Source organism: Silurus meridionalis, chromosome 28 (genome assembly GCF_014805685.1).
Source record: "Silurus meridionalis isolate SWU-2019-XX chromosome 28, ASM1480568v1, whole genome shotgun sequence".
NCBI lineage: Eukaryota > Metazoa > Chordata > Actinopteri > Siluriformes > Siluridae > Silurus > Silurus meridionalis.
The window spans coordinates 2,701,851-2,724,000 of record NC_060911.1 but is presented as its reverse complement, the minus strand read 5'-3'; the positions used below and the strand labels follow the sequence as shown (position 1 = coordinate 2,724,000).

At 40.8% G+C, this 22,150-nt stretch overlaps 1 protein-coding gene across 2 annotated transcripts; it reads right to left on the bottom strand.

Annotated features, from left to right (window-relative positions):
* Window positions 1-1,305: 1,305 nt before the first annotated feature.
* Window positions 1,306-17,310, bottom strand: chrna6 (cholinergic receptor, nicotinic, alpha 6). Of its 2 annotated transcripts, XM_046842515.1 has the most exons (7): window positions 17,183-17,310; window positions 16,554-16,656; window positions 11,660-11,799; window positions 9,653-9,697; window positions 4,074-4,183; window positions 2,393-3,401; window positions 1,306-1,624 (listed from the first exon to the last, which is right to left on the bottom strand). In XM_046842515.1, the coding sequence occupies exons 2-7, from the start codon at window positions 16,618-16,620 to the stop codon at window positions 1,499-1,501; spliced, it is 1,497 nt and encodes a 498-aa protein (XP_046698471.1). In that variant the 5' UTR covers window positions 16,621-16,656; window positions 17,183-17,310; the 3' UTR covers window positions 1,306-1,498. The 2 variants fall into 2 exon arrangements, with proteins under 2 accessions (XP_046698471.1, XP_046698470.1); XM_046842514.1 differs by lacking the exon at window positions 17,183-17,310 and having other exon boundaries at window positions 16,554-16,766.
* Between the last annotated feature and the right edge of the window lie 4,840 nt (window positions 17,311-22,150).

Sequence of the window (22,150 nt, the reverse complement as noted above, 5' to 3'; positions counted from 1 at the left end):
ATTGTTTTGTAGAAGGTAAAAAGGTTTTGAGCTCATGATCATTTTAATAGAGATCAATCAGTGTTTGATCGTTTATATCGTTCAAATATAATAAATTATAGTACTTTGGATAATTAGGTACCTTTGAAGGCAAATACTTTTGTGTTTTTACTCAAGTGAAAGTTTAAATGGAGCATTTTTACTGTGATTTTTTTACTTATACTTTACTGAGTGCATCTCTGCTTTAACTCAATTCCATGGTTTGTGTACTTCGTCCATCACTGATGTCTCCCCATGGTCACACTACCTTCTACACACTACTGTCATTTTGGACATTTGTAATTGATGCCCTTTTTATAATTTATGTCAGAGGTTGAGGGGATTTGCTTTCCTGTACGTATCACGACAAACTCTTGCATCTTAAATCTAAAGACTTTTCCTGAAATGAAACACGATGTGCTTACATTCAGAGTAACATTTTCTCCACTTGGCGGAAATTTTGTAGTGAGTCAATTGAACTGATTTATCTTGTGCTCGTTCTGCTACATCATATACACTATATGGCTGGATTATATGGACCCCTAACTATCACACCGATATATATATATCCCATTCCAAATCCATGGATAGGCTTCCAAAACAATTTCCTTCTGTGGGAATTTCAGGGTTCAGGAATTCTACAGCATCAGTGAACAGTGAAGCGTGGTGGTGGAAGCATCATGCTGGGGGTGTTTTTTTAGCAGCAGGGACTTGGAGACTGGTCAGGAATGAGCTCTTCAGTACAACACATTCTATAACCAGTGCTATCTATGGAGGTCACACGATTTAATATAAGTTATTGCATAAACCAGGACTTTTGGCCAAAGAGTGTAGGTTTCTAACAAGCGTGGCATTTTCTGTGGTGTGAAGAAGGAACTTTTAAGTCTTTTCGAAATATCATGTTGGTTGAATTAGTTACACTATATGGACAAATGTTTGTGGGAACCTGAGTGTTTTTTGAACATGTGGTTACACATTACCTCCCCTATGTGCTGTTATAATAAGCTCCACTCCTCTGGGAAGATGTTCCACTAGCTTTTTTTTTGGAGATTTGTGGAGATTCATGATGTACCTATGGAAGTCAGGAGGCTTCTGGGGTCCAGTCAGAGTGAACAATTTAGGTGTTCAATAGGGTTGGAGATCTATAGCAGGAGATCTTCCACTCCATGTAAAGCAGGCCTTGTGCACATGCTGGAACAGGTTTGGCTCTCCTAGTTTAAGTGAAGGGAAGATTTCCATCTTTGCGGTAACTGTTTGGGGAAGAACTTTTCCGTATGGGTGTCCCAATACTTTTGCCCATATACTGTATTTTTATTTCAATATATTTTTTGTCCAATTAGTTTGTTTCACACCTGAACCGTACTACAACATATACATGGATTAAAAGGTGTGAAAGCTCGTTCTTCATTTCTTCTAGGTGATGGTACGTGGAAACTCGTGAATCAGTGATTTAAGCGATCGGTGTGTCTCCGGTCAGCCGTCATGCCAGGAAACTGATAAGAGGCTGGAAGAAGAGACCCATTGTTCCAAGCAAACACACCGTCACAAACACCCACAGGAAGATACGGTCGATTACCATGGCAACGTACTTCCAATCGTCCTCCACCTGGAATGAAAGAAGAAAAAGGAAGAATAAATCGGAATCATCACCACCACCACCACCACCACCACCATGGGACGACGTGAGTGGCGGTGATGTCATAGCGAGTGACAGATCCTCGAGCTTCTGCATCACAGCGATGAGGAGGTGGAGAAAACGTAGGATGGAGAAGTGTGAAGAATTTCCATATCACACAGCGAGCATTTCACAGAGGGAGGTAAACGGCATATTTATAGACGGAAAGCTGATGTGCTGGGACGAGGATATTAGCCGTGTGATGTCACTGAGCAGTAAGGCGAGTGGACGGGGTTTAGAGTTTATCCGCTAACTGGATGATGAGGAAAAGAACAAGAAAGAAGGAAAAGAAAAAAACGGGATGACAGAAAAAGAAGTTCGAAAGACAAGTGGATGAAAAAAATTTAATGAATTAACAAATGAATAGTGGGAAGAGACCTGGTCAAAACAGAAAGAATGGAAAGAATTTGGAATGATAAAAGAAAGAAAGAAAGAAAGAAAGAAAGAAAGAAAGAAGAAAGAAAGAAAGAAAGAAAGAAAGAAAGAAAGAAAGAAAGAAAGAAAGAAAGAAAGAAAGAAAGAAAGAAAGAAAGAAAGAAAGGAAAACTCGACAGAGGGAACGAACGAACGAATGAAGGTAAGAAAGAAGATAGGAAGGAAGGAAGGACAATAATGGATGGATAGAAGCTAGAAAATATAAATACTATGATGTGTGCAGTGTGTGCGTGTGTGTGTGTGTGTGTGTGTGTATATATCTACCTCTTTAGCCTTGTTGCGGCTCCTCATGTTCTCCGCAATGTACTTGACGCTCTCGATGGCCTGCTTGATTTCAGGAGACACGACCGAAAACGCCACCATCGTGTTTACGCCGCTCAGCTGCCGACTCGGTTTCCCACAATCCCCTTCGGGAGGCTCTTTGACCGGATGGCGTGGACATGGCGCTTTCTTCACCTCCCCTTCTGCTGCTTTTCCTTCACCGAACTCAAGACAGTTGCTTTTCTTGCCTTCTCCTTCTCCGGGCGATCCCTCAGGCAAGCCGGCGTTCCTGGACGACTCAGACTGGTCCGTGGGGCGTCTCATAAACATGATTCTGGGCAGAGCTCGCAGGAAAACGGCGCGTACCCAGGAGGGCATGGCGTGCGTGGTGGGAGTGCGGTAGTGCACGTTGAGCACGAAGACGGTGATGACGATGGAGAGAGTAACAAAGATCATGGTGAAAAGCAGGTACTCGCCGATCAGCGGGATGACCAGCGACGTGGAGGGGATGGTCTCTGTGATGACCAGGAGGAAGACGGTGAGGGAGAGAAGGACGGAAATGCAGAGCATCACCTTTTCGCCGCAGTCCGACGGAAGGTAAAAGACGAGGACGGTCAGGAAGGAGATGAGGAGGCACGGGATAATGAGGTTGATAGTGTAGAACAGAGGCAGGCGGCGGATGTAGAAGCTGTACGTGATGTCCGTGTAGATCTCCTCACAGCAGTTGTACTTGATGTCGTGCTTGTAGCCCGGCGCGTCGATGATCTCCCACTCGCCGCTCTCCCAGAAGTCCTTGACGTTGACCTTGGAGCCGATCAGAACCAGGTCGATCTTGGCTTTGTCGTATGTCCACGAACCAAACTTCATCGAGCAATTCTGGTAGTCAAAGGGGAAGTAGGTGATGTCCATCGGGCAGGACGACTTGAAGATGGCCGGAGGGACCCACGTGATGGTTCCATCGTACTTCAGCAGAGCTTTAGTCTTGTCTTCAACCAAGAAATCACCTACAGCACTGAGTGGGTGTGTGTGGGGGGTAAATAACGTAAATAAAGACCCCCTCGATAGGGTTGCAAAATTCTAGGAACTTTCGAGATTGGAAACTTTCCATGGGAATTAATGGGAATAAACTGGGAATTTACAAAATTGTTATGGGTTTGCTTATAACCTTACAACCAGATTGGATGCAATTTCAGGTGAATTTCTACCTGCACATTTATCATCATAGGCCACGCCCTCCTACACTCCCCACTGTGCATTTCTCCATAACACACATCATTTCTCGAATCCGGCACATAAATAAGTGTCCATCTTGGCGAGTAATTTACATAAATATTACAGACATTTATGTTTAAAGCGTCCTGGTGCTGTGTGTAAGCTACTGTGCAACAACATTATATTAACAATTAAATCAAAGTTCAATGTCATTTTTTTTATTCCCCATAAATTCCTTGTAAGTTTCCAACTTTGAATGTTTCCGAATTCCCCAGCTGGAGTTCCCATCGAAAGTTTCCAGAAATGTACAGGAAAATTTACATCCGTTTGCAACCCTAACCCTCACACAACTTTCCAGAACGTTCCTTCAAATGTTTCTCAGGACCTTTACAATAACAGCATGCACGTTAAAGTTTCCTCAAGGGTTCTCTAATACAGACAGCTTCCAAAAGCCTTCATAAAAGATGCCTACTTGTTGTAGAGGACAATATCAGGCCTCCAGATCTTATTGGACGGAACCCTGATGTACTCGATGCTGTCGAAATCGGCTGGAGACCATTTCAGCTTGTAGTCGTTCCATATCTACAGTGAATACATTAAAAATATTGTCAGTAGTTGAATTCTTTCGGGTGTCTTGGTGTAAGAGATGGTGTTTACTGTCTTCCCTGTCAGGCCCATCATTCTCATCTGTGAACTCATCTATGCAGAAGAGGGTAAATAGCCCCTTATTTCGATAAGATCAAAAAATCATATGCTGAACCATTCTTGGGGACTACCTGTATATAGTTTTTTCTCAGGGTTTTTAGTGTCAAAGCGAATTCTTCTTTTTGACTATAAGTTGAATGTATTTTTTCTATTTGTTTCCTCAGACATACGATACTGTTTTGTTAATGCTAATGTTAATCATTTACATGTTAGTTAGTTAGTTTACATATTTACATAACATTCACATTTATGGCATTTGGCAGATGCCCAGAGCATGCAATATATAACTGAGTGGTTAAGGGTTGAGGGCCTTGCTGAAGGACCCCACAGATGCAGCTTGGTGGTGCTGGAATCTGATTAGAGGTCGACCGATTCATAGGTTTTGCAGATTAATCAGCACCGATATTCGTTTGCTGGAACTATCAGCTATCGCCAAAAATCCAAACTGATAGTTTTTCAGGGTTGTGTCTGTAGCTGGAGCGACTGAGAAGGTCCGCTGTCATTCGGAAAGCGGCCTCTAGAGGTGACTCACTAACGCCACAGGCTGTTTGATTTTACAAACGCACTGTACGGAGAGCGCTATATTATATTTAGTATTTCTAAATTATATCAGTACATTGATTAAATTATATTTATTTTATTTTGCACATTTTCATGATTCAGTACTGTTTATATATTTTTGTAATAAAGGTGATTACTATTTTACATGGAGTGTTGTTTTTTTCCAGTATCCATTTGAAAAACTATCCCTTGATTAATCGGTTAACAGTAAATACAATAATAGTAAGTAGTCAACCTCCAGATTTGACCTTCTGATCCCAAGTCAGATACCAATAGAATACCATGTTCCTAGTATTCTGTAGAAACTTCATCTTGGTACAACAAGTACGTGTCAATCATCCATACAGTATACTTCCATCTCTCTCTCGGTATCTCTCCATCTCTCCCTGAAGTAGACGCACAGTCACTCATCAAGTTATGAATTATTTATGTATAAATACATGCTGCGTGCCTTTGCATCACACTCGCTCATGAACAAGATGTGATTCATTGCCGCAACACTGTCTCTGTGCAGAGTACATCCAAAACATGATGGTCCTCACAAGGTACTATAGTGTGTGTGTGTGTGTGTGTGTGTGTGTGTGTGTGGAGCAGCCACTGTTCAAGCTGTTCATCTGTTTCTGCAGAAATAACAGTATCCTTCATGACCTTTCCCCTTCATTGAATTCCCTTACAAATGTTTTTATTCACATTTGCTATGACAAAGGCTGAAACATCCATCATATTGTCCAAGCAACAAGCTGTTGGTAGCTCTACATATATTTTGTATTTGAACACAATAAAAAATCCTTGACCTATAACTATTTGGATAGGTGTTTATGTAATAATATAATTTTACTGTCCATAATATCGAGGCTGCCTTGAGCCCTTTAGAGACGTCAGACCAGTGTTTCTGAACAAACAAAAAAACATCAGGGGGAGCAAACGATGTGGAAACACCATGCTTATGAGAGACTGAGCACAGAAGCCAGACTCGAGTGAGCTCAGAAAAAGCTGAACACCAAACCTTGAGATGGACAGACCGGTCTTTTTCTCCCCTATACTTCTACATGCAGAGTTAGAGAGCTAGCTTTCAGCAGCATCAGGAGAAAAATATATCAATTATTAACAGCTAAATGGATTTTCTCCAGAACGGCTCAACAACAGCCAAGTTCATAAGTTCACAAGGCACTTATACAGCATGCACACATACACACACACACCAGCGATACTCTATAAAGCTCCACTCCACCCAGTGATACTCTATAAAGCTCCACTCCACCCAGCGATACTCTATAAAGCTCCACTCCACCCAGCGATACTCTATAAAGCTCCACTCCACCCAGCAATACTCTATAAAGCTACACTCCACCCAGAGATACTCTATAAAGCTACACTCCACCCAGCGATACTCTATAAAGCTCCACTCCACCCAGCAATACTCTATAAAGCTCCACTCCACCCAGCAATACTCTATAAAGCTACACTCCACCCAGCGATACTCTATAAAGCTACACTCCACCCAGTGATACTCTATAAAGCTCCACTCCACCCAGTGATACTCTATAAAGCTCCACTCCACCCAGCAATACTCTATAAAGCTACATTTCACCCAGCGATACTCTATAAAGCTCCACTCCACCCAGCAATACTCTATAAAGCTCCACTCCACCCAGCAATACTCTATAAAGCTCCACTCCACCCAGCAATACTCTATAAAGCTCCACTCCACCCAGCAATACTCTATAAAGCTCAACTCCACCCAGCGATACTCTATAAAGCTCCACTCCACCCAGCAATACTCTATAAAGCTCCACTCCACCCAGCAATACTCAATAAAGCTCCACTCCACCCAGCGATACTCTATAAAGCTACACTCCACCCAGTGATACTCCACCCCACTACACTTTGGTAACCTATATACCACGCAGCTATAATGTAATATGCAATGTTATACTGCCGACCATAAGCAGAGAAAACAAGTCAAAAAAGAAAACCAACAGTTCGATTTGCATTTCAGCAAACATTACTGTAATTTGATCCAAATCGCATTTAATCTAATTTGATCCTAATCGCATTTAATCTAAAATAAAAAGAAGTGCATTAAAGCTTACCTGACAAATCCCAAAACACACACACAACACACTAAAATTCCTGTTCTTTCTGTATTGACCTAATGTGTATAAAAAGGGAGTTACCTGCATAACACACATTGATTCGGACATAAGCAGACCCTCTCTCAGTCCCAGCTCACGCTAGCTTCTGTACGCGGTTATTTAACGTCATAAATTTAGGTTCTTGTACTAAATCAATCCTGCTTTGCTACAGGGAGTTTTGCCCAGTAGATTATTTCTGATAATAAAGCTCTATAAAGCTCCACTCCACCCAGCAATACTCTATAAAGCTACACTCCACCCAGTGATACTCTATAAAGCTACACTCCACCCAGTGATACTCTATAAAGCTCCACTCCACCCAGCAATACTCTATAAAGCTCCACTCCACCCAGCAATACTCTATAAAGCTACACTCCACCCAGTGATACTCTATAAAGCTACACTCCACCCAGTGATACTCTATAAAGCTACACTCCACCCAGCGATACTCTATAAAGCTACACTCCACCCAGTGATACTCTATAAAGCTACACTCCACCCAGCAATACTCTATAAAGCTACACTCCACCCAGCAATACTCTATAAAGCTACACCCACCCAGCGATACTCTATAAAGCTACACTCCACCCAGCGATACTCTATAAAGCTACTCCACCCAGCGATACTCTATAAAGCTACACTCCACCCAGCGATACTCTATAAAGCTACACTCCACCCAGCGATACTCTATAAAGCTACACTCCACCCAGCAATACTCTATAAAGCTACACTCACCCAGTGATACTCTATAAAGCTCAACTCCACCCAGCGATACTCTATAAAGCTCCACTCCACCCAGTGATACTCTATAAAGCTACACTCCACCCAGTGATACTCTATAAGCTACACTCCACCCAGCGATACTCTATAAAGCTACACTCCACCCAGCAATACTCTATAAAGCTACACTCCACCCAGCGATACTCTATAAAGCTACACTCCACCCAGCGATACTCTATAAAGCTACACTCCACCCAGCGATACTCTATAAAGCTCACTCCACCCAGCGATACTCTATAAAGCTACACTCCACCCAGCAATACTCTATAAAGCTCACTCCACCCAGCAATACTCTATAAAGCTACACTCCACCCAGTGATACTCTATAAAGCTACACTCCACCCAGCGATACTCTATAAAGCTACACTCCACCCAGCAATACTCTATAAAGCTACACTCCACCCAGTGATACTCTATAAAGCTACACTCCACCCAGTGATACTCTATAAAGCTCACTCCACCCAGCGATACTCTATAAAGCTACTCCACCCAGTGATACTCTATAAAGCTACACTCCACCCAGCAATACTCTATAAAGCTACACTCCACCCAGCAATACTCTATAAAGCTACACTCCACCCAGCGATACTCTATAAAGCTACACTCCACCCAGCAATACTCTATAAAGCTACACTCCACCCAGAGATACTCTATAAAGCTCCACTCCACCCAGTGATACTCTATAAAGCTACACTCCACCCAGCGATACTCTATAAAGCTACACTCCACCCAGCGATACTCTATAAAGCTACACTCCACCCACCGATACTCTATAAAGCTCCACTCCACCCAGCAATACTCTATAAAGCTACACTCCACCCAGCGATACTCTATAAAGCTACACTCCACCCAGCAATACTCTATAAAGCTACACTCCACCCAGAGATACTCTATAAAGCTCACTCCACCCAGTGATACTCTATAAAGCTACACTCCACCCAGTGATACTCTATAAAGCTACACTCCACCCAGCAATACTCTATAAAGCTACACTCCACCCAGCGATACTCTATAAAGCTACACTCCACCCAGTGATACTCTATAAAGCTACACTCCACCCAGCGATACTCTATAAAGCTACACTCCACCCAGCGATACTCTATAAAGCTCCACTCCACCCAGTGATACTCTATAAAGCTACACTCCACCCAGTGATACTCCACCCCACTACACTTTAGTAACCTATATATCACGCAGCTATAATGTAATATGCAATGTTATACTGCCGACCATAAGCAGAGAAAACAAGTCAAAAAAGAAAACCAACAGTTCGATTTGCATTTCCGCAAACATTACTGTAATTTGATCCTAATCGCATTTAATCTAAAATAAAAAGAAGTGCATTAAAGCTTACCTGACAAGTCCCAAAACACACACACAACACACTAAAATTCCTGTTCTTTCTGTATTGACCTAATGTGTATAAAAAGGGAGTTACCTGCATAACACACATTGATTCTCTCTCAGTCCCAGCTCACACTAGCTTCTGTACGCGGTTATTTAACGTCATAAATTTACTTTAGGTTCTTGTACTAAATCAATCCTGCTTTGCTACAGGGAGTTTTGCCCAGTAGATTATTTCTGACAGTGCTGTCTAAAATTGATTTGTTGAGAAAAACATTGTGGCTACATTTCCTCATTTATGGAGGAATCAGTTCTCATTTCCAAATCCCGAATATTACCTGTTGTATCTATGAGCTGGACTGTAGTGGTTTTCCACTCTTGCTCTTGTTGCCCAAGTTCTGATGTGTTGTAGGCACATTTTAAGTAGACAACTATTTTATATTTCTGCCCTTTACATATACACACACACACACACACACACACACACACACACACACACACACACACACACACATATATGACTTACATGTCGTAGCCACAAGTTGGTCTCCATTATCTGATTGACTTCATCCTGGAGACAGAAAAGATGAAACACAGAAAATCGAACATGGAACAACACAACAAAAGCGCTTTTAAAGGTAAAGTGAAATGAGTTTAATACGATTTGCTGAATGATATAAACCCACCACTCTGAAGTAAAATCTCTTCCAGGAGTCAGCTATGAGCAAATATCTCCATCTTACATGCTCTCCACAGCCTTCCCTTCTCTCAAAATGTGCTTGCTAATAAGATCAATAAACTCAAAGAGGAACTTCCTGATGATTAGCATGCTACTTAGCCGGTTTGTTAAACTAGCTGTCGTGTAGAAATGGACAAACAAGCTCAGTAAAACAGGGAGTCGCGCAGTTACGATGTCGCGTTTACTTCAAAACAAAAAAGAATACAAATTGTCCAAAGCAAAGCGCAGAATATAAATATAGCGAATTTGTGAATATGCAGACTCGAGTTGAGTTCGGGGAAGAAAGCTTGTGGCATTGGATAGATAACTGTGGAGAGGATAATTTAATCTGCACCGCTAAGCACAGTGTCTGCTGGACATCCTGGGAGCTGAGAGTGGAAATTTCAGTCCTATTGCACTCTCTGACCTGCTAGCGATGGAAATAAAACTGTTCTTTTGGAAGTCAAAAAAGAAAAAAAAGCAGTGCAGGAATTTTCCTGGAAGCGGATAGTAACTGGACCAGGCCATAAATATCATCTGATAGGAACTGGAAAGTGCTGATGTGCTGGGAAAGATCATATACCCAGTATGACTGAGAAGCTTCAAACTGAATCTGCTGACTGTGGAACCTTGGAAAGCATTTTAAATGAAATGGAGGAAGTCTGTCAGTAAAACTGTAGAACAACAAACCCATGGGTGGTACAAACATATTGCTAAATGTTTGCGGACACCTGGTCATAAGTATGGAAATCTGTCCTCATCCTGAACACCCTGAACATCTGTTCATTACAGTTCCATCATTGTTGAGGTGTTCAGTGATCGGCACTTAAACGCAGAACAGTTCATGCAAAATGTGGTCCTGATCCTACAAAAGTGCTTTGCATTCACAAAGAAAAATAATCACAGATAGGATCTCATAATTATGACTTAATATCTCATAATTACAACTTAATATCTCATAATTATGACTTATCTCAATTACAACTTATCTCAATTACGACTTAATATCTCATAATTATAAAATCCTTATCTCAGAATTATGAATTAGTATCTCATAATTATGAGATAAGTTGGGGCAGTCTGTGGCAGGGGAGCGTTTTAGCACAGAACACCGGATTTGACGTTACTGCATTTTTAGCTTGGAAGCACCTCATTGCACAACCAAGGAGATGTAGCAGCTATAACATGGTTTAGCTTGATGACTGTATGTGTTAGTGTTAAGATGGTTCTCACACTGGTTCTCTAAACACATTCCTGTTATCTGTTCAGTGTCTATAGGATCTTTATGATGTGAGTATGTAAGGTATACAGGAAATCTTTATCTGGACTCACACATCACCGGTTATTATTTCTTCTTACCCAATCAGGAACAGTTTTAGCTCAGGTTTGTTTCAGTGTGTGTATATATACTTGTCTGTTATCTGTATTAAATTAAAGAAAAACATATGTATCAGGTATAGCATTTATAGAATAAAACTGACGTTAATTTAATTACTAGTTATAATGATCTGAAGCAAGTCGCTGGCTATAACTAGAATGAAAACTTTGAAGAACGATGTACTGACTTTTCTCATTTTTTTAAATCCAGCTTCGAAAATAACCAAGTTTGCATCCTGGAGAACTTTTTTCTTATAGAATTTCAGAATGATTGCACCATGTACAGGTTTGAGTGTCAAAAAAAGCTGCAGCAAAAAAAATATATATAGAGAGATAAAATAAAGCATAAAATATTGGGAGCTGTCAAGAAGCCTAGAATAAATACTTCCTGACATAAACAGGAAGTGTGATCGCATCCGTTCAAAACAGGATTCTTACCACTTTGACGAGTTGAGAGATGGAGACCTCGAACTCCACCGTCACAGGGTCTGAGACGTTCTCCACCGGCCTGATGAACTGATTGTACTTCCGGAAGAGGCGGCGGAACAGCCGGTCCTCTCCTTTCGATGACAGGCACTCTACACACACACACACACACACACACACACACACAATGTTGTTAAAAGCAACAGGAGAGGACTATATTTATACGCAGCTTAGTGACAGCCTGGTGTTCATCTGCTGCACATCAGCAATGTGAAAAAAACAAAAACAGATCATCAGCACACTCATTTAAATAAGCTATAAAATGTCATGCATTATTTTCACTACACTATTTGGCCAAAAGTATTGGAACACCTGACTTTTCCACCCATATGTGGTTCTTCCCCAAACTTTTACCACAAACACACAATTGTACATGACATCTTTGTATTGTTAATTAGGATGGAGTCGAAGAGTTTCAGTTCAGGTAACACATTTTTTAGATAAAATCACACGATTGCTTTAATCTGGTAGAGGAAAAAAGACAATCAGCTATTTAAAAGTCAAAAGCTGAAGCTTATCAATATTTTTTCCCCCTTTGGAACAGTTAAATCCTCCACAGCACACACTGTGACAGATTTCTTCTACTCCAGTGTATCTTCAATTCTTCTACAATGTAAATGAGTCACAATCTAAACCTGACTCTCACATCCCCAGAGCTCATGATGAAGAAGCTTAATATGAGGCTGTGAAGCTTCAGAACTGAACAGCGGCTTTGCCTCTATCACACCTGTGTGGATTCATTCCCCAAGAAGGAGAGGAAGATGGAGGGAGAAATAGGAGAGGACGATGGAATGAGAGAAGGGACATGAAGATGGAAAAAATGGAAGATGAATGGGATGGGTTTGTGTGTGTCAGAGAGTAAGTGTGTGTGTGTGTGTGTGTGTGTGTGTGTGTGTGTGTGAGAGAGAGTAAGTGCGAGTGTTTTCCTGTTTAATTACCCTGGGGTGTGTTAAGTCTCCACTGGCTCTGTGGTTTATTAGGGTTAGTCAGGGATATAGAAGCATTTTTGAATATTAATTATGAAATGCTTTGTTCCAATGAAATCCGGCAGGAAACGTCTCGTTACGTCGTTTACACTCGTACTGAACCGCTACGTTAAACTCGTGTGTTTGGTTCACTGTAATAATCACTGACACAATATATAACCTTCTCTTTCACTGAGTGTGTGTGTGTGTGTGTGTGTGTGTGTGTGTGTGTGTGTGTGTGTGTGTGTGTGTGTGAGACACACAAAAAATCTCCTATTGCCGCTCACTGTGAAAAGTACAGATGTTAAGTGTGTTTTGTTCTTAGTGCCAAAGAAGCCACAAAGATAGAATCAGACAAGAGGCCTTTTCCTGTCACCTAGAGACTATCTCATGTACAGACCTCTCACACAAAAGGGTGTGTGTGTGTGTGTGTGTGTGTGTGTGTGTGTGTGTGTGTGTGTGTGAGGGCCTTTTCCAGAGCATGCGTCACACTCAGTGTTGCATTGTGACCAGTTGTCATCATCACTAAATGTGTGTTCACGGATGAGCCGTGAACACTGCTGTTTATCAACACACACACACACACACACACACACACACACACACACACACACACACACACGCACACTTTTACACAATTGAGTACACAAAAATACATGAGTACAAAGGGGATGGAAATCAAGTAAGAAAGGGATGACAAAGGAAATCTGAGAACCCTGGAGGAAACCCGTGGACCCTGGGAGAACGTGTGTGTGAGAGTGTGTGTGTGTGTGTGTGTGTGTGTGTGTGTGTGTGTGTGTGTGTGTGTGTGTAGGACTCAGTGTTTCAGAGCTTTAGTAACCCGCAGACTCCACCAAGATCTTATTTAATTTAAAGTGAGGCGAAAAAAGGACACAGAGAGAGAGAGAGAGAGAGAGAAATAGTGTTGAAAAGAAATAAAAAACCCAGACAAGGCCAGTGAAGAAAAATAGAGAAAAGAGAACAGAGAGAAATTGATGAAATATAGAAAAAGAAAGAAGAGGAAGATGGAAGGAGAGGAGAATGAGGGAGCAGGTGAGTAAGATAAAACGAGAAAAAGGAAAGGAAGATGGAAGGAGATAAAGGAGAACAACAACATTCTGTAACTGTCTCTCTGTCTTACCTTTTTGTCTCTGTCTCTCTCTCTTTCCAAATGTCCCTCTAACACTGTTTCTCTTCTTTCTGCCTCTTTTACACTTTGTCGCTTCATTTCTCTCTCTCTCTATCTGTCTCTCTCTCCATCTGTAACAAATTCTGCATGGGCGGATTCCTGCATGTCAGAGAATCACATACTGCTATATGAACACACACACACACACACACACACACACACACACACACACATGAAAACAAACACACACAGCAGAGCCTGAGGCAAAGTGACTATTCTAACACTCTGGGCAGACAACACCATGAGATATTAAACCATTCCACCAAAAATACCTGTGTGTGCGTGTGTGTGTGTGCGTGCGTGTGTGTTTGTGCGTGTGTGTGTGTGTGTGTGTTGACTGTAAATTTAATACTCCTCATTACAGCAGTAAAAACGTGACTGAGCCCTGGGTCCTCTCACATCCATTCGAGACCTGAAAGAGGAGGCTGTGTCCCAAATCTGACAGCAGCATTCTGTACCTGAAACTAATGAGGAAGAACCTCACACAGGCCAAACCCACTAACCTGCACCACAACAACCTCAGGGGAAGCGAATAAAACAGCTCACGGCCTTTCAGCCCAGGTGCAGCAGCGATCTCGCGTTTATAAAAACACAATTAATCTGTAATGTCACGTTTGGCTCCGCCCCTTTCTGCTGTGTATTTTATGTATATATTAGCTACATTCGGTAACGTTCAGGTTCAAAGCATCCTGGATCGGATTCTTCTGGGTTGTTGTTTTTTTTCGGGGGTCATACTGGATATATTTTCTGAAACCAAATATAAAAACATCTGAAGAGTTTGTGGAACTGAAAAAGTATAATTTTGATCAAATTCAAAGAAAAATTTAACAGACAGAAATTGACTAAATCTAAAAAAAAAAAAAAAAAAACAGGAAGATGGGTCGAGAGGAAGGAGGGAAAGATAGAAGGAGGAGAAGAAGATGAGGGTAGAAAAAGAGGAGGGTGGAAAGAGATAAGATGGAAGGAAAAGATGGAAGGAGAGAAACATTTAAGGAGAGGAAGATAAAAGGAAGGTGAAATGAAAAGAAGCAGATGAATGTGGGAAGAGAAGGGGTAGGAGAAGAAGGAAAGGAAGATAAAAGGAGAGAAAGAAGAAGAAGATGGAAGGAGAAGGGGGAAGGAGAAGGAGAGGAAGATGGAAGGAGTAAAAAGAAAATGAAGTGGGATTGAAAAAAGTTGACAAGGATGAATTAAATTTCTCTCATTAAAGGATGGAGTTGAATTGTGATTGGACCGAGGCCACTTTGCTTGGATGCTCTCAAAATCTGTGTGTGTGTGTGTGTGTGTGTGTGTTGTGTTCTCGAGTATACACATCCCAAAGACATTTACTGTGTAACCCTCTTAATATGACCGGTGCTGATGGAGGAAACCAGAGAACCCAGAAGAAACCTGAACAGGTTTTGCCATCGTGTTCGATTATTTATTTATCATTAGAGACTACGTTAGAAATAAAGACTGATTAGCGATGAAAAGTCTGTCGACAGGAGAGTAATTATTATTCTCCTAAAGGCTAATTACTCATTAGCTAAGCAGCAAAGCGAAGCGCGCGACAGTTACGAAGCGGCGTGAGCTATTAAACCCGGATTGAAGCGAGTTGTGGAAGTGCTCGAGGACCGGTCGAACTTATTGTGCATGAACTAGAAGATTGATGGAGGTTACAGCTTGTAATTTCACAGGCTAGTCATATAAAATACGATTATTGTTGCTTGTTTGTTTGTTAACGCGCTACGTTTAAACAGGAGGAGGACTGTGATGAACTTCGAGGTAAATGACGTCGATTTGCGTAATGATTACGAGAGAAGTCCCGGATTTTCCTGAATATTCATCAGGAAAAATGTATTTGCTGTTTTAATAAAAGCTCTACTCTAATGGGAAGATGTTTCACTAGATTTTGTGTCATCCCAAAAGTGTTCAATAGGGTCTGGAGATCTGCCACACACCAACCAATGTCAAGCATATCTTCATGGAGCTTTGTGCACAGGGGTACTGTCATGTAGGAATGGGTTTCCGGGCTCCTAGTTCACTGGCTGACACAATTCTGACCGTCTGACACAATTGTGTGTCTCTAAGTTTGAGGGAACATTTTGGAGAAGAACCACATATGGCTGGAAAAGTCCCAGTACTTTTGTCCTTAAAGTCTGTTGGACAAAAAGATTAATGAGGTTTTCACCTCACCACCGTAACCTTTTGTTCACTCATTAGGGATGAAATTATAAGGATATATGAACAAATGTAAATGTTCTTATTTATTACTGTTATTCTGCTTTGTGACAGTCTCCATCCTTAAACACATTATGCATAGAACATTGGAAGGTATAAACTGATCTAAAAAAATGATTTTTATTTCTATAGTGTGTGCCAGGAATGAACACTAATCACCAGAAAGTAAAAATAATACAATAATTGGTCTTATTCTGAATTATATATTTTTTATTTATATATATATATATAGATAGATATTTATATATCCATGTGCATTATATAAATAATCCCGAGAGAAATAAACACAAATCCAACCAAGTTATAAGCCACCTCCAAACTTTTCAGTTCCAATAATTAGAGCGAAATTTTACATCTAAAAACCACAAATGATTCTTCAAATCTTTAAAAGCGTATTATGTATTTAAAGAAAATCACAAAAACAATCCAAAACAAATAAAATAAAACTCCGTCAACACCACGAAGACCTCACCATGCGCCTGGAGGATGAGAAGGAGGACAACCAGGACCAAAGTGTCTCTCCTGAAAAGAAACATCATCCTTCTTCCACACTGGATCTTCTCCACTGTAGATTCCTGAGGAACACAATAAAATTAATCAGAGCGGAGCGAATGCAGGAGAAAGAGGAGACTCGGAGCTGAGCGACGCGCTGAGCAGCGCACAGAGACACTGCCCGGAGAGGAAAGCTCAGATGATCCGGATCACCAAAGAGTCGATTCTTTTGAACAGGTTCTTGATTGTAAATTCTCGAGAATCGACTCATAAGCAAATAATCACTTTTTTTTTTTATTATTAATAAAACAAAAGGAATGTAGGTGCATTTTCATGTCGACATCATTTTTTAAATGTGAAAGATATATTGATATAGATTATTTAGGCAGGTGTGAAAAAATGCTGTAAAGTAAGAATACTTTAAAAAAATAGAAGTATAAAAAATATAAGTGTCAGTTTACAAAATGGAAAAAAATGAACAGATAAATCCAAAGCAAAGTAATATTTGGCGTGACCAACAGCATCAATTCTTCTAGGCACACCTGCACAGTTTTTAAAGGAACTCGGCAGGTAGGTTGTTCCAAACCCATTTGAGAACTAACCACAGACCTTCTGGGGATGCAGGCTGCCTCAAATCCTTCTGTCTCTTCAATCCCAATAATGTTGAAAACAGAACTCTACTTCCAGGACTCCTTGTTCTTCTCTGTTTTGAAGATAGTTTTTAATGGTATTGGCTGTGTGTTTGGGGTCGTTGTCCGCATGCAGAATAAATTTGCGCCAATCAGGAACCTGTGGAACCTTGTGGTACTGCACAAATATCAGCCTGCATTTCTCAGCAATGTGGACACCATTGTGCTACAAACAAATATTTCAGATTTGGCTGAATATGGGATTGTGATGGGCTGGAAGAAGTTCAGGTGTGAATAGTGGATTGTGATTGGCTGGAAGAAGTTCAGGTGTGAATAGTGGATTGTGATTGGCTGGAAGGAGTTCAGGTGTGAATCGTGAATTGTGATTGGCTGGAAGGAGTTCAGGTGTGAATCGTGAATTGTGATTGGCTGGAAGGAGTTCAGGTGTGAATAGTGGATTGTGATTGGCTGGAAGGAGTTCAGGTGTGAATAGTAATTTAACGAACTGGAAAATAAATATCTCAAATAAGAAATATGACAAAAACTAGCACCAAGATTTGACTCCAGCAGCTTCATTCCTGACAGGGAAGGAGCACAGACACATAATTCACACAAACACACACATATTTCCCTAATATTTAAATAATACAACAATATAAATAAGTGTAATCTAATTACATCAGAATTCTATCTGTATATAAAATGTGTAAGGAAAAGTAACGCATTCTTCTGATCCAGTCAGTCAATTTTGTGATCATGGTATAAGGTGATAATCCACAGCTATGTGCACCTATGTGTTTATACACGATTTTACAGCAAACTACTGTTTTATAATTATTTTATTTTGGCACAATTTTAAACAACCTGTCAGTTCACAGGTTTACCGTAAAATACAAGAATTACAATGGTCTCTGTAAATAAACACTAATATACGTGGCTGTAAATTAATGTACATTTTACACGATTTTCTTTTACCCCCTGTGTAGCTGCTCGAACGGAATGTATTTGCGTGAAATGTCAGGAAAGGTTAAAAGCAGAGATTTGGGGAGGTGTAACGCTGTCGCTTGGAAGCGGCGCAGTCGATAAGGCGCAATCAGGAACGTGCCGTGTGTCTATTGATGGAACTCGGCCTCCATTAAAGGAGCCGGCAGTGTTTATGAAGGTTAAACCTGCGTCTGATTACAGGCGAAAGAGCAAACACTAATCCCAGCCTCCTGAAAGAGCGAGAGCTTTCAGCTGTGTCGACCTGATTACACACACACACACTCTCTAACACACACACACACACACACACACACAAAATCACAAAGTGTGTGGGTAAGTGGGCACTAGGGGGCACCACATTTCCCAGCTCCACCCGCCTGCTTTTTTTTTCTTGGTATCTCATTGAAATGTTTATTTTTATCACTTCTTAATCATCCATCTGTTACAGTCACCATAAGAATGCATGAATAAAATTATATATAAAAGTATACATATTATTTATATAGTTGATTGTGAAAAACTTTCCTTTCTATTATAAGCTCTTGTGGTTTGGCAAGTGTGTGTGGAGCAGGTGCAGCTCAGGACTATTTTTCTGATCCAGGTGTCAATCAAATCACAGGTGCATCTCACACACACACACACACACACACACACACACCCGAGAAGAAGCCATGAGAATGAGAGTTCATCTTCAGACAGTCATGAAAAATGAAAATTGTTATTCTGATAAAAGGTAAAAATTAGAGGGAAAGGAAATCAATTTGATATCTTTCGTATGAAATATATGTCGCTGTAACAATGTCTTGGTGTATTTATTAATGATGAACCCCAGCTATAAAATACCTTAGTGAGCAAAATACAACTGAATTCTGAAATACCGGCATGGAAGATAGACATAGGGAATTTACTTGCATTAAACAGAAACATTTTGACCCAAAAACAATGCATTATTCAGCACGTGAGGTTTATCTTAAAGAGATAAAAACACAATAAAGAGTAAAAAAAACAAACACAACCCACAAATCAATGCACCTGAGAAAAGAGTAAAAGGAAAGTAAATAAGCTGAAATTACCCACACGGTAATGCGCTGGAATTGGGTACATAATTGCGTTTGGGATCGATTTCCAGCTGAAAAGACTTTTCTGAACGTGTTTTGAGGAAAAACGGTACCACTCAGGAAACAGATGTACGTGACGGCACGAGTGAAAGTGATCCTGTTTAAACCGTGTGAGGAAAGAAAACGCTTTTGTGTGAACAGGTTTGGGGGAGGGACCTGGAAGAGTCACTGAGGAGCTCAGTATACCAGACCAGACTCTGCTCCTCCAGTGTATGAGAAGAGCTTCCACTCCTCTTGGTGGTTTCGGCTTTACAGATTGAATGATGTGGTTCGTTTGCTCACCATTTGGGAGTCCAGTTTGTCTAGACGGAGCCAATACTGACAGATTCTGTCTCTGATTGCGAGCACGATGGTTTTTAGCAGTCTAACACTGCATTACAGCGGTAGCTCAGTGGTGAAGGCACTTTAATGTGAAGGTCATGAGGTCAGAAAACAGCACTACCATGGTGCCACCACTGGGCCCATGAGCACATCCTTTAACCTTCAACTGCTCAATTGTATAAACGTGGCTCATTTGCTTGCCACAAGACCATTTGACAGTAGTTCAACCCCCAGCACCACCAAGCTGCCACTGTTGGGCCCTTGAGCAAGGCCCTTCATCATCAACAGATCACATAATTGTTGCTGGTTTAGAGCATCTGCCCAAATGTTACAGTATATTTGGGAACAACTTTACACTCCTCTGGGAAGATGTTGCACTAGATTTTGGAGTGTGCTTGTGGAGATTTGTGCTCCTTCAACCACAAGGGTGTTAGTAAAGTCAGTTACAGATGTAGGCGAGGTGAGAAGGCCTGGAGTGCAGTAAGTGTTTCAGTTCATTCCAAAGGAGATGTTCCACTCAAACCCATTTTAAGCAGGTCTTCATATAGCTGGTTTTGTGCACAGGGCCATTGTAATGCTGGAACAGGTTTGGGTCTCCTTTTTTCACACTCCTGCATCCAAAGACGTCCTGTACAAATGTGTGTCTCCGGCTTTGTGCTACAGTTTAGGTAAGAAGCACATGTGGCTGGAAAAATCTTATGTCCCAGTGATATAGTGATGAATCCCAGTTTGTTAGGAAGTTTGGGTCAGAGTTCAGGGTCAGCCAGGATATGAACAAGGAGCTCGTTTAAGAATGTTGTTCAGGGGCAGCTTGGCAGTGATGAAGCTTAAACTCATGTCTTCCTGATCAATAGCTCACTGAACACTTTGTCTTATTATTGGTCTTGGTCTTGCTCAAGGACTTGAGCATGGCACCTCACATTATTGAACCCATCTTTATCCTCAACACTATTAATTACAGTTCCATCATAGTTGAGGTGTATTGTTCAGTGATGGGTGCTTAAATGCAGAACTATTGATGCAAACCGTGGTCACAGAGTGTCTCCAATTGAAGAGTATTCCAAAGGTTCATCCACTGGTCAGATGCAGTTACAGCATTAGTTCTGACTGTACATGATGCTCTGACACTGCAGACTCCTTCCATAAATGTTAAATGGCTCTTCAGACCGTTTGAATCCATTTATGTGCTACATACATTATACAAGACCCCGTGAAAGATGTTGCTCTAAAAATGATATGCTGTTAGGTATAATTTCTCAAGGACGTTGCTATATGCTGATCATTTTTATTGTTTCTCAGAATGGTAAAAAAAAAAACAAATGTGATTCCACCATTTTAAATTTGTCATTACTAAAGCGAGAAACCTCGACTCAAAGAACTTTTCTCCTTTCCTTTCTCGGCTGCTATTTTGACAAATCTCACCCACATCTCTCTTACCTCTACCTTTCTTTCTCTTCCTCTCCATAAATGCTCTTTCCCTGTTCACAGCAGGACTGCCTGTATTAAAAATGGAAATAAAAAATATATGTAACTTGGTAGGCTCTTTCCCTGGTCTGACATTTTAAATAATTCATCTCACATTTATTCTTGATACCTGGCTGAGTGGTTTTTTATTCTGTCTACTAAAAAAAAAAGAAAAGCCAGAAAGTGCATGAGAATTCCACAGAGAAGAGACTGAAGGACACTTTATTTTTCTTGCGCTAGTTAATCAGTGTTTGTGACCTCAGTGTTACAGGGTTCAGGGTTAAAAATGGCTCACTGTAAATAAAAGACGGGAAAATATTGGGGTCCTGTAGGAGTTATGAGAGGCCATTTCTTCTGACATCAAGGACTAAGGCAACTCTGTGTTTGTGTGTGTGTTTGTGTGTGTGTGTGTGTGTGTGTGTGCGTTTCTGCTGAGGTAATGTAGATTGTATAACACTAAATCACGAGCTCTATCTCACTGACATTCCCTCTGTCTATCTGTAGATCTCTCTAATATGAAGTGCTGGTGATGCGCTTCTATGCTTTTCCGAGGCGTCAGCACCATTACAAAAATGTGCATTTATTCCAAAAGTGTTCAAATAAACATCTCCTGAAGGACCTTATGAAGGATCAGGGTAAAGAACTACAGTATTAGGCTCATGAACTTGTCTCTGGATTTCGGATGTTGCACATAAACACAAGAAGAACCAATAAGTTTACATTGATAATGATAAATATTAATAAATAAAGTGTCCAAGAAGAAAATAATGATCTTCTGGTTCAGCAGACGTTTTTAAACCCTGCTGCTTTCCCACTTTATATGCTCTTACACCAGTCATAAGCCTTAGAATTATGATAATAAATCATTTTGGAAAAGCCTGAAATGGATTCACACTGCTCTCCAGAGTCGTATGTGTTACACTCATGATGGAAGATGTAATTTAGAAACTAGTCCTGATTTGCGGATGCATTAAGGACATTATCAATTGTGACAGCTGTTACGTGGAAGGTGGATTTAAAGAGATAAAAGGAGGCTCAATCTGGTTTTATGTGTATACCAG